This window comes from Thalassophryne amazonica, chromosome 22, assembly GCF_902500255.1.
Source record: "Thalassophryne amazonica chromosome 22, fThaAma1.1, whole genome shotgun sequence".
Classification (NCBI taxonomy): Eukaryota; Metazoa; Chordata; class Actinopteri; order Batrachoidiformes; family Batrachoididae; genus Thalassophryne; species Thalassophryne amazonica.
The window spans coordinates 35,306,708-35,319,881 of NC_047124.1; the positions used below are offsets into that span (position 1 = coordinate 35,306,708).

Here is a 13,174-nt window from a genome sequence, read left to right on the forward strand (position 1 = left end):
ATAACGTGAGTCCGTCTGTCGAAAGACATATAACACGAAATAAATATAAATAACGTGTGTCACGTTTTACAGGCTTCATGTTCAAATGTTTGTTCCGGTCTGGTTCCAGAAGTCGCTGTGCGCGTTGGGAAGCATCCTTCGCGGGTTCGGTGGTCCTGATGCAGGCCGCTCACGCGCATGACATCACTTATCTCCCGGACGATTGGCTGTCCGTGCCTCCGCTCAGCAGCGAGCGCCTCATCATCACCGTCATCACGTCATCATCATCCTCGTCGGTTCTGCTGTGACACGCGCAAGGATGGCGGAGAGCGAGGCGGACACGCCGTGCACGCCCATCGAGTTCGAGAGCAAATACTTCGAGTTCGACGGCGTGCGGCTGCCGCCCTTCTGCAGGGGCAAGATGGAGGAGATCGCAGACTTCTCCCTCAGAGGCAGCGACATCTGGATCGTCACCTACCCGAAGTCAGGTGAGACCTGCACACGGCCAGAACCTGAACCTGAACCAGGACCAGGACCAGAACCGGCTTCATACCCGTCCGCGGTGTTGATGCGCAGCGCTGCGTTCTGGGTGTGCGCCAGTCACGTGACAGCAGAGAGCGCGTTTACCTTCAGGGACACAAAGAGGCTCCCTGAGTCAGATATGACGCATTATTGACGCCGACGTCATGTTTGTGTGAAAACATCTGTAGGCATGTGGATAAAATTTATATATAAAAAAAATCTGCAGGCACGTGGATAAACTTTGTCATAAAAATGCAGACAAATGTACATATAAAAATAAATCTGCAGACACGTGGATAAACTTTGTCATAAAAATGCAGACAAATGTACATATAAAAATAAATCTGCAGGCACGTGGATAAACTTTATATATAAAAAAAATCTGCAGGCACGTGGATAAAATTTATATATATAAAAATAAATCTGCAGGCACGTGGATAAAATTTATATATATAAAAATAAATCTGTAGGCATGTGGATAAAATTTATATATAAAAAAAATCTGCAGGCACGTGGATAAAATTTATATATAAAAAAAATCTGCAGGCACGTGGATAAAATTTATATATATAAAAATAAATCTGCAGGCACGTGGATAAACTTTGTCATAAAAATGCAGACAAATGTACATATAAAAATAAATCTGCAGGCACGTGGATAAACTGTCATAAAAATGCAGACAAATGTACATATAAAAATAAATCTGCAGGCACGTGGATAAACTGTCATAAAAATGCAGACAAATGTACATATAAAAATAAATCTGCAGGCACGTGGATAAAATTTATATATAAAAAAAATCTGCAGGCACGTGGATAAAATTTATATATAAAAAAAATCTGCAGGCACGTGGATAAAATTTATATATATAAAAATAAATCTGCAGGCACGTGGATAAACTTTGTCATAAAAATGCAGACAAATGTACATATAAAAATAAATCTGCAGGCACGTGGATAAACTGTCATAAAAATGCAGACAAATGTACATATAAAAATAAATCTGCAGGCACGTGGATAAACTGTCATAAAAATGCAGACAAATGTACATATAAAAATAAATCTGCAGGCACGTGGATAAACTTTGTCATAAAAATGCAGACAAATGTACATGTAAAAATAAATCTGCAGGCGCGTGGATAAACTTTGTCATAAAAATGCAGACAAATGTACATGTAAAAATAAATCTGCAGGCGCGTGGATAAACTTTGTCATAAAAATGCAGACAAATGTACATGTAAAAATAAATCTGCAGGCGCGTGGATAAACTTTGTCATAAAAATGCAGACAAATGTACATGTAAAAATAAATCTGCAGGCGCGTGGATAAACTTTGTCATAAAAATGCAGACAAATGTACATGTAAAAATAAATCTGCAGGCGCGTGGATAAACTTTGTCATAAAAATGCAGACAAATGTACATATAAAAATAAATCTGCAGGCGCGTGGATAAACTTTGTCATAAAAATGCAGACAAATGTACATGTAAAAATAAATCTGCAGGCGCGTGGATAAACTGTCATAAAAATGCAGACAAATGTACATGTAAAAATAAATCTGCAGGCGCGTGGATAAACTTTGTCATAAAAATGCAGACAAATGTACATGTAAAAATAAATCTGCAGGCGCGTGGATAAACTTGTCATAAAAATGCAGACAAATGTACATGTAAAAATAAATCTGCAGGCGCGTGGATAAACTTTGTCATAAAAATGCAGACAAATGTACATGTAAAAATAAATCTGCAGGCGCGTGGATAAACTTTGTCATAAAAATGCAGACAAATGTACATGTAAAAATAAATCTGCAGGCGCGTGGATAAACTTTGTCATAAAAATGCAGACAAATGTACATGTAAAAATAAATCTGCAGGCGCGTGGATAAACTTTGTCATAAAAATGCAGACAAATGTACATGTAAAAATAAATCTGCAGGCGCGTGGATAAACTTTGTCATAAAAATGCAGACAAATGTACATGTAAAAATAAATCTGCAGGCGCGTGGATAAACTTTGTCATAAAAATGCAGACAAATGTACATGTAAAAATAAATCTGCAGGCGCGTGGATAAACTTTGTCATAAAAATGCAGACAAATGTACATGTAAAAATAAATCTGCAGGCGCGTGGATAAACTTTGTCATAAAAATGCAGACAAATGTACATATAAAAATAAATCTGCAGGCGCGTGGATAAACTTTGTCATAAAAATGCAGACAAATGTACATGTAAAAATAAATCTGCAGGCGCGTGGATAAACTTTGTCATAAAAATGCAGACAAATGTACATATTAAAAATAAATCTGCAGGCGCGTGGATAAACTTTGTCATAAAAATGCAGACAAATGTACATGTAAAAATAAATCTGCAGGCGCGTGGATAAACTTTGTCATAAAAATGCAGACAAATGTACATAGTAAAAATAAATCTGCAGGCGCGTGGATAAACTTTGTCATAAAAATGCAGACAAATGTACATGTAAAAATAAATCTGCAGGCGCGTGGATAAACTTTGTCATAAAAATGCAGACAAATGTACATGTAAAAATAAATCTGCAGGCGCGTGGATAAACTTTGTCATAAAAATGCAGACAAATGTACATGTAAAAATAAATCTGCAGGCGCGTGGATAAACTTTGTCATAAAAATGCAGACAAATGTACATGTAAAATAAATCTGCAGGCGCGTGGATAAACTTTGTCATAAAAATGCAGACAAATGTACATGTAAAAATAAATCTGCAGGCGCGTGGATAAACTGTCATAAAAATGCAGACAAATGTACATGTAAAAATAAATCTGCAGGCGCGTGGATAAACTTTGTCATAAAAATGCAGACAAATGTACATGTAAAAATAAATCTGCAGGCGCGTGGATAAACTTTGTCATAAAAATGCAGACAAATGTACATGTAAAAATAAATCTGCAGGCGCGTGGATAAACTTTGTCATAAAAATGCAGACAAATGTACATGTAAAAATAAATCTGCAGGCGCGTGGATAAACTTTGTCATAAAAATGCAGACAAATGTACATGTAAAAATAAATCTGCAGGCGCGTGGATAAACTTTGTCATAAAAATGCAGACAAATGTACATATAAAAATAAATCTGCAGGCGCGTGGATAAACTTTGTCATAAAAATGCAGACAAATGTACATGTAAAAATAAATCTGCAGGCGCGTGGATAAACTTTGTCATAAAAATGCAGACAAATGTACATGTAAAAATAAATCTGCAGGCGCGTGGATAAACTTTGTCATAAAAATGCAGACAAATGTACATGTAAAAATAAATCTGCAGGCGCGTGGATAAACTTTGTCATAAAAATGCAGACAAATGTACATGTAAAAATAAATCTGCAGGCGCGTGGATAAACTTTGTCATAAAAATGCAGACAAATGTACATGTAAAAAAATAAATCTGCAGGCACGTGGATAAACTTTGTCATAAAAATGCAGACAAATGTACATGTAAAAAAATAAATCTGCAGGCACGTAGATAAACTTTGTCATAAAAATGCAGACAAATGTACATGTAAAAATAAATCTGCAGGCACGTGGATAAACTTTGTCATAAAAATGCAGACAAATGTACATATAAAAATAAATCTGCAGGCACGTGGATAAACTTTGTCATAAAAATGCAGACAAATGTACATGTAAAAAAATAAATCTGCAGGCACGTGGATAAACTTTGTCATAAAAATGCAGACAAATGTACATGTAAAAATAAATCTGCAGGCACGTGGATAAACTTTGTCATAAAAATGCAGACAAATGTACATGTAAAAATAAATCTGCAGGCACGTGGATAAACTTTGTCATAAAAATGCAGACAAATGTACATATAAAAATAAATCTGCAGGCACGTGGATAAACTTTGTCATAAAAATGCAGACAAATGTACATATAAAAATAAATCTGCAGGCACGTGGATAAACTTTGTCATAAAAATGCAGACAAATGTACATATAAAAATAAATCTGCAGGCACGTGGATAAACTTTGTCATAAAAATGCAGACAAATGTACATATAAAAATAAATCTGCAGGCACGTGGATAAACTGTCATAAAAATGCAGACAAATGTACATATAAAAATAAATCTGCAGGCACGTGGATAAACTGTCATAAAAATGCAGACAAATGTACATATAAAAATAAATCTGCAGGCACGTGGATAAACTTTGTCATAAAAATGCAGACAAATGTACATATAAAAATAAATCTGCAGGCACGTGGATAAACTTTGTCATAAAAATGCAGACAAATGTACATATAAAAATAAATCTGCAGGCACGTGGATAAACTGTCATAAAAATGCAGACAAATGTACATATAAAAATAAATCTGCAGGCACGTGGATAAACTGTCATAAAAATGCAGACAAATGTACATATAAAAATAAATCTGCAGGCACGTGGATAAACTGTCATAAAAATGCAGACAAATGTACATATAAAAATAAATCTGCAGGCACGTGGATAAACTTTGTCATAAAAATGCAGACAAATGTACATATAAAAATAAATCTGCAGGCACGTGGATAAACTGTCATAAAAATGCAGACAAATGTACATATAAAAATAAATCTGCAGGCACGTGGATAAACTTTGTCATAAAAATGCAGACAAATGTACATATAAAAATAAATCTGCAGGCACGTGGATAAACTTTGTCATAAAAATGCAGACAAATGTACATATAAAAATAAATCTGCAGGCACGTGGATAAACTGTCATAAAAATGCAGACAAATGTACATATAAAAATAAATCTGCAGGCACGTGGATAAACTTTGTCATAAAAATGCAGACAAATGTACATGTAAAAATAAATCTGCAGGCATGTGGATAGAATTCATTTTTAAAAACCTGCAGGCACGTGGGCAATGGGGACATGGGACATGCATGGGGCATGTCCCATTGGGAGGAGGCCCCGGGGAAGACCCAGGACACGCTGGAAGGACTACATCTCTCGGCTGGCTTGGGAACGCCTTGGGGTTCCCCCGGAGGAGCTGGGGGACGTGTGTGTGGATCGGGAGGTTTGGGCGGCTTTGCTTGAGCTGCTGCCCCCACAACCCGACTCCGGATAAAGCGGAAGAAAATGGATGGATGGATGCAGGCACGTGGATAAAATTTATATATAAAAATAAATCTGCAGACATGTGGATAAACTTTGTCAAAAAAATGCAGATAAATTTATATATAAAAATAAATCTGCAGAGACGTGGATAAAATTTCTAAAAAAAAAATGCAGACGTGGATAGAATTTATTAAAAATATCTGCAGGCACGTGGATAAAATTTATATATAAAAATAAATTTGCAGACATGTGGATAAAATTTATATAGAAAAATAAATCTGCAGACACATGGATAAAATTTCTCAAAAAATGCAGACACGTGGATAGAATTTATTAAAAACATCTGCAGGCAAATGGTTAAAATTTAAAAAATAAATAAATCTGCACATGTGGACAAAATTTCTAAAAAAAAAATGCAGACACGTGGATAGAATTTATATATAAAAATAAATCTGCAGACACGTGAAAAAAAATTGTAAAAAAAAATCAGCAGACACGGATAAAATTAATAAAAAAAATTCTGCGGGCAAACTCTGAGCAGTGAGAAAATTACAGCATGAACTTTATGAGGACTGCAGGTTTATCATCACAAAACAATAAAATAACCAGACATATTTTATACCAACATGGATTTATTTTTATTTTATTTGTTATATTTATGTGTTTGTAAAATAGCAATAATCATCACATTTCATTATAACATGTCATGATAAACGGGTCTATGGGGTTGAGGTCTGGAGACTGGCTCGGCCACTCCAGGACCTTGAAATGCTTTTTACAGAGCCACTCCTTTGTTGCCTGAGCGGTGTGTTTGGGATAAATGGACTGCATTTATATAGCGCTTTTCAGACGCTCAAAGCACTTTACAATTATGCCTCACATTCACCCCGATGTCAGGGTGCTGCCATACAAGGCACTCACTACACACCGGGAGCAATAGGGGATTAAAGGCCTTGCCCAAGGGCCGTTAGTGATTTTCCAGTCAGGTGGGGATTTGAACCCATGATCTTCTGGACTCAAGCCCAACACCTTAACCACTAGACCATCACCTCCCCTAAATCACTGTCATCCTAGAAGACCCAGCAATATTGCATCTTCAACGCTCTCACTGATGGAAGGAGGTTTTGGCTTAAAATCTCACGATACATGGTCCCTTAACATGGATCAGTCGTCCTGTCCCCTTTGCAGAAAAACAGCCCCAAAGCATGATGTTTCCACCCCCATGCTTCACTGTAGGCATGGTGCCTGGTTTCCTCCAAACATGACATCAAAGAGTTCATTCTTTGTCTCATCAGACCAGAGAATTTTGTTTCTCCTGGTCTGAGAGTCCTTCAGGTGTCTTTTGTCAAACTCCAGGTGGGCTGCCATGTGCGCTGTGAATACTTTCAGGATGCACCGTATAAGGGGACGAATAATCAGAATAGTTCTGACTGTGTTGAATGTTTGGTCTGCAAAGTAAAGGTCAAACAAGGTCAAATTAGATTCTGTGACATTATGACATCCTGTAACATAACTAAGCAGATGGTGCAACCTGTTTTTAAAACCCTGTTAACCAAAAATTTGCATCACTTTTTACTAAAATTGGTGCAACAAACTGTTTTTCATTTTCCACCCTGGATGGCCACCATAGTTTTGTGTCGGTCATGGTACACTGGGACTAGTAATAATGATAAGTGCTGTTTGATCCCTTTAAGTTGATATTGTTTGTCCTGTGAACTGCAGCAAGATAAGTAGCAAAATTTTCAAAAACCGTTGTTTGAACCAGTTTCTTTTTATTTATTTGTTTTGTGAATCAAAACAATAAATAAGATAACAAATGAGTGTTCCAGGAAACTGATTCTGCTCTCACCTTCTGAAGAGTTCATCTTCATACCGGTTATGTCTCAATGACCAAAAGTCAGCAACCACACACAGATCAGTGCGGTTTATCAGACTGAGACGGTCTCAGTTTAGCTCATCTGCACAGGCTGCAGGAACCACCGCCTGCACACGGTTATCTCAGGAGGATCCTAAAACCAGTCAATGTCCAGTCTGCACCCGATGTCCTCGACCTGAAGTGAACCCTATCAGCACTATCAGCTTCTTTAACTTCCAGCCTTCTGTCGGACCTCCAACTGCAAGACTTCAAGTTTGTCTGGAGAAAGAGCACCGCACGTACTCATGCATGGACAGACGTGTTTTTATGTTTCAACACCAGATGGCGCTAATCAAGTAGAACATTTCCAAACAATGTTGTCTTAATGAAGCCATTATGTCTTCCTTTTGACTCATTCTCCAAAAAACGTTCCAGAAAACAGATGCTGAAAAGTTTTCAAACATTTAGTAAAAGTACGTTGAATGTTTTGTATCGTCCCCAGCCACACGTTCTATCCATCCTGTTGTGTGGGCCGCTGAAGAGGAGGTACTGCTGGCTCACCACCACCGGATGGCGCCCTGCTTGGAGTGCGGGCTTCAAGCACAAGAGGGCGCCAGAACCACTGGGAGTGACAACCGTCAATCATCCTCAACACCAGCTGTCACTCATTCATCTCATCATCATCATCACCATAAAGGCCGGGCGGCGACTCCACCTCCTCGCCGAGAAATCTCCTACGATTCAAGGTAAACCTCTTGCTGTAATTATTGCGAATAATAATCTGATCTGTTTTGCAGCTGTTTTTCCTGGTGATATTCCTTATCTGGAATTTTTGGTGTTTTGGTGTGACTGCGACGACTTCGCCTCACATCCCAAAACCAATAAGTGGTAAACCGGAGCTGCACGTGTGTATGATTGGAGGTGGAGGTTCTCCCTCCAAGAAGAATCATTAATCAAGGTTGCTGGGTGTGAGGATTCACACTCACCACCTTCTGTTTCTGTCTGCCAGCAGTACCAGGGCCGACAACGGAGGACAGAGACCACCTGGGGACTCAGGGCTTGGCGGCTTCAGTGTTCTTCAGGCCGTTGGTGGTAGAAGCGGTGTGGGTCCCGGCTCTTCGTTCATCCGAGGTCTCCTATCTTCGAGCCTGCCCGCAGTCCTCTTGTGTATGATTGGCAGTACCCTTGTTTATATTACGTTGTGTTCTTGTGCAACATTAAATTGTTACTCCTTCCCTTATCCATTGTCCGTTCATTAGCGCCCCCTGTTGTGGGTCCGTGTTACGACACCTTCCCAACAGGATTTCTCGGCCATTCGTCATGGATCCCGAGGGGCGTCAACCACAGCTTGAACAGCCAATGGGAGAACAGGGAGCGCAGGCGTCAGCAGGAGGCGTGGTAAGTGATCTGCAGCAAATCCTTACCGCTTTCACTGCTCAGTTACAGCTGGTAACTGAGCAAAATGCAATCCTCAATCAGAGGATGGAGGCTCTCACCGCCAGAGTGGAAGCACGCGAGTCGAGCGTCGCTGCAGTGTGTCCTCCTGCTCGCCCGGAGCCTAATGTAGATGTTCCACTGGCCGTTCAACTACCCCCCCCACCGTCCCCTGAAGCTTACATAAGTCCTCCTGAACCGTACGGAGGCTGTGTGGAAACGTGCGCAGACTTCTTGATGCAGTGTTCGCTCGTTTTTGCACAGCGTCCAGTCATGTACGCAGCAGACGCCACCCGGGTGGCTTATGTAATTAATCTGCTTCGAGGTGAGGCACGCGCTTGGGCTACAGCGCTCTGGGAATAGCAGTCATGGCTTCTGACGTCATACGCTGGGTTTATACGGGAATTCAAACAGGTGTTTGATCATCCCAACAGAGGCGAGACCGCCTCGACCGTGCTGCTGTCACTGAGACAGGGGCGTCGGAGCGCGGCCGATTACGCTGTCGACTTCCGCATCGCGGCTGCGAGGTCGGGTTGGAATGACGTTGCGCTCCGCGCCGCCTTCATAAGCGGACTGTCTCCAGTACTGAAGGAGCATTTACTGGCTAAGGACGAACCGCAGACTTTCGACGGGCTTGTCACTCTGGTTATACGCTTAGACAACCGCTTGACTGAACACCGTCGGGAGCAGGCCGGGGGGCGTGGCCGGGCACAAGCCATCCCTCTCTCTTCCGGGTCTGACGGGGTGACGTCGTCCTCACGCTCCATTGCTGGTGGGCTCCGTGTGGCAACAGCTCCCCCTGCTGACGAAGCTATGGACACGAGCAGGGCTAAAGTGAGATCAGATATCAAACAAAGGAGACTGGCCCGCGGGGAATGTTTTTACTGTGGCTCATGTGAACACGTTAAAAGACTGCCCCAAACGGTCAAACACCAACGCCCGTCCTTAGAAACTGGGCTAAGGGTGGGCCATAACATGTGCACGGGAAGTTCCCGCAAATCAGCACGAATCCCAGTGGTAATCCTGAGTGGGGATTTAACCCTTCACGCCCCAGCACTGGTGGACATGGGGTCCGAAGGGAATCTGTTGGATAGCAGATGGGCAAAGGAAGTGGGGCTCCCTCTAGTGGCTCTGCCTTCGCCCTTGAAGGTACGGGCACTAGATGGCACTCTATTCCCGCTAATCACACACCGGACCCAGCCTGTGACCCTGGTTGTGTCTGGGAATCATCGGGAGGAGATAGTGTTTTACGTGACACCTTCTACCTCCCGAGTGATTTTGGGTTTTTCTTGGATGGTGAAGCACAATCCCCGGATCGATTGGCCGTCTGGGGTCGTGGTGCAGTGGAGCGAAACCTGCCACCGGGAGTGTTTAGGATCCTCGGTTCCCCCCGGAATCACGGCTAAGGAGGAGGTTAAAACCCCTCCCAATCTGACGGCGGTGCCAGGGGAGTACCATGATCTGGCTGACGTCTTCAGCAAAGATCTGGCGCTCACCCTTCCACCGCACCGACCGTACGATTGTGCCATCGATTTGGTTCCGGGCAGTGAGTTCCCGTCCAGCAGGCTGTACAACCTCTCACGTCCGGAACGCGAATCAATGGAAACCTACATCCGGGACTCCTTGGCCGCCGGGTTGATCCGGAACTCCACCTCCCCGATGGGTGCTGGTTTCTTTTTTGTGGGCAAGAAAGACGGCGGACTTCGTCCATGCATCGATTACAGGGGATTGAACGAGATCACGGTTCGCAATCGATACCCATTGCCCCTCTTGGATTCGGTGTTCACACCCCTGCATGGAGCCAAAATATTCACCAAACTCGATCTTAGGAATGCGTACCATCTAGTTCGGATCCGGAAGGGAGACGAATGGAAGACGGCATTTAACACCCCGTTAGGTCATTTTGAGTACCTGGTCATGCCGTTCGGCCTCACTAACGCCCCCGCGACGTTCCAAGCCTTGGTTAATGACGTCTTGCGGGACTTCCTGCACCGGTTTGTCTTCGTGTATCTGGATGATATACTCATCTTTTCCCCGGATCCTGAGACCCATGTCCGACATGTACGTCAGGTCCTACAGCGGTTGTTAGAAAACCGGCTGTTTGTGAAGGGCGAGAAGTGTGAGTTTCACCGCACTTCTCTGTCCTTCTTGGGGTTTATCATCTCCTCCAACTCCGTCGCCCCGGATCCGGCCAAGGTTGCGGCGGTGAGGGATTGGCCCCAACCAAAGAGCCGTAGGAAGCTGCAACAGTTCCTCGGCTTCGCAAACTTCTACAGGAGGTTCATTAAGGGTTACAGTCAGGTTGTTAGCCCCCTGACCGCCCTGACCTCCACTAAAGTCCCATTCACCTGGTCGGACCGGTGCGAGGCCGCGTTTAGGGAGTTGAAACGCCGGTTTTCATCTGCTCCAGTTCTGGTGCAGCCTGATCCTACTCGCCAGTTTGTAGTAGAGGTGGACGCCTCAGACTCAGGAATAGGAGCCGTGCTGTCCCAGAGCGGGGAGTCCGATAAGGTTCTCCATCCTTGTGCCTACTATTCCCGCAGGTTGACCCCCGCTGAACGGAATTATGACGTGGGCAATCGAGAACTCCTCGCGGTGAAGGAGGCTCTAGAAGAGTGGAGACACCTGTTGGAGGGGGCTACGGGGCCTTTCACGGTTTTTACGGACCACCGGAACCTGGAGTACATCCGGACCGCCAAGCGGCTGAACCCCAGGCAAGCCCGCTGGTCCCTGTTCTTCGCGCGCTTTGACTTCCGGATCACCTACCGCCCCGGGACCAAGAATCAACGATCCGATGCATTGTCCCGGGTGCACGAAGAGGAAGCCAAGGCCGGGTTGTCGGACCCCATCGACACCATCCTTCCCGAGTCCACTGTCGTGGCTACCCTCACCTGGGACGTGGAGGAGATCGTCCGGGAGGCCCAGGCAAAGAACCCGGACCCGGGAGACGGTCCGAAGAACAGACTCTACGTCCCACCAGAGGCTAGGGCTGCCGTCTTGGACTTCTGCCACGGATCCAAGCTCTCCTGTCATCCTGGAGTGCGTAGGACCGTGGCAGTAGTCCAGCAGCGCTTCTGGTGGGCGTCACTGGAAGCCGACATCCGGGACTACGTCCAGGCCTGCACCACCTGTGCCAGGGGCAAGGCGGACCATCGCAAGACCAGGGGTCTCCTCCAACCCCTGCCTGTGCCTCATCGCCCCTGGTCCCACATCGGTCTGGACTTCGTCACGGGCCTCCCGCCGTCCCAGGGCAACACCGCCATACTAACGATAGTGGACCGGTTCTCCAAGGCGGCCCACTTCGTGGCCCTCCCGAAGCTCCCAACGGCCCAGGAGACGGCAGACCTCCTGGTCCACCACGTCGTGCATCTGCATGGGATACCGTCGGACATCGTCTCGGATCGTGGTCCCCAGTTTTCCTCGCAGGTCTGGAGGAGTTTTTGTAAGGAACTGGGGGCCACCGTGCGTCTCTCGTCCGGGTACCACCCACAGACGAACGGCCAGGCAGAGCGGGCGAACCAGGAACTCGAACAGGCTCTTCGTTGTGTCACCTCCGCTCACCCGGCGGCCTGGAGTAACCATCTGGCCTGGATCGAGTACGCTCACAACAGCCAAGTATCCTCTGCCACCGGCCTCTCCCCCTTTGAAGCGTGTCTGGGCTACCAGCCCCCGTTGTTCCCACTTGTGGAGGGAGAGGTCGGGGTACCCTCGGTCCAGGCCCACCTGCGGAGGTGCCGCCGGGTGTGGCGGGCCGCCCGCTCTGCCCTGTTGCAGGCCCGGACGAGGGCCAAGGCCCATGCAGATCGCCGGCGTTCCCCGGCCCCTACATACCAACCAGGGCAGGAGGTGTGGCTATCCACCAAAGATATCCCGCTCCAGGTGACATCCCACAAACTCAAGGACCGCTTCATCGGGCCGTTCCCCATCGCCAAGATCCTCAGTCCGGCTGCAGTGAAGCTAACACTCCCGGCTTCACTGCGGATCCATCCGGTTTTTCATGTTTCCAAACTCAAGCCATACCACACCTCGCCGCTCTGCACCCCCGGACCCGACCCACCTCCTGCCCGGATCATCGACGGGGAGCCGGCATGGACTGTTCGTCGGCTTCTGGACGTCCGTCGGATGGGTCGGGGTTTTCAGTACTTGGTGGACTGGGAGGGTTACGGACCCGAAGAACGCTCCTGGGTGAAGAGGAGCTTCATCCTGGACCCGGCCCTTCTGGTCGATTTCTACCACCGACACCCGGACAAGCCTGGTCGGGCGCCAGGAGGCGCCCGTTGAGGGGGGGGTCCTGTTGTGTGGGCCG

General features: G+C 45.2%; 1 protein-coding gene across 1 annotated transcript in view; it reads left to right on the forward strand.

The window, feature by feature from the left end:
• The first annotated feature begins 232 nt into the window (after nt 1-232).
• sult4a1 (sulfotransferase family 4A, member 1) overlaps nt 233-13,174 on the forward strand; it is a 73,453-nt gene continuing 60,511 nt past the window's right edge. Inside the window, exon 1 of the mRNA XM_034163778.1 lies at nt 233-467. Within this exon, the coding sequence (XP_034019669.1) occupies nt 299-467 (169 nt within the window). The 5' untranslated portion in view covers nt 233-298. The remainder of the gene's footprint in view (nt 468-13,174) is intronic.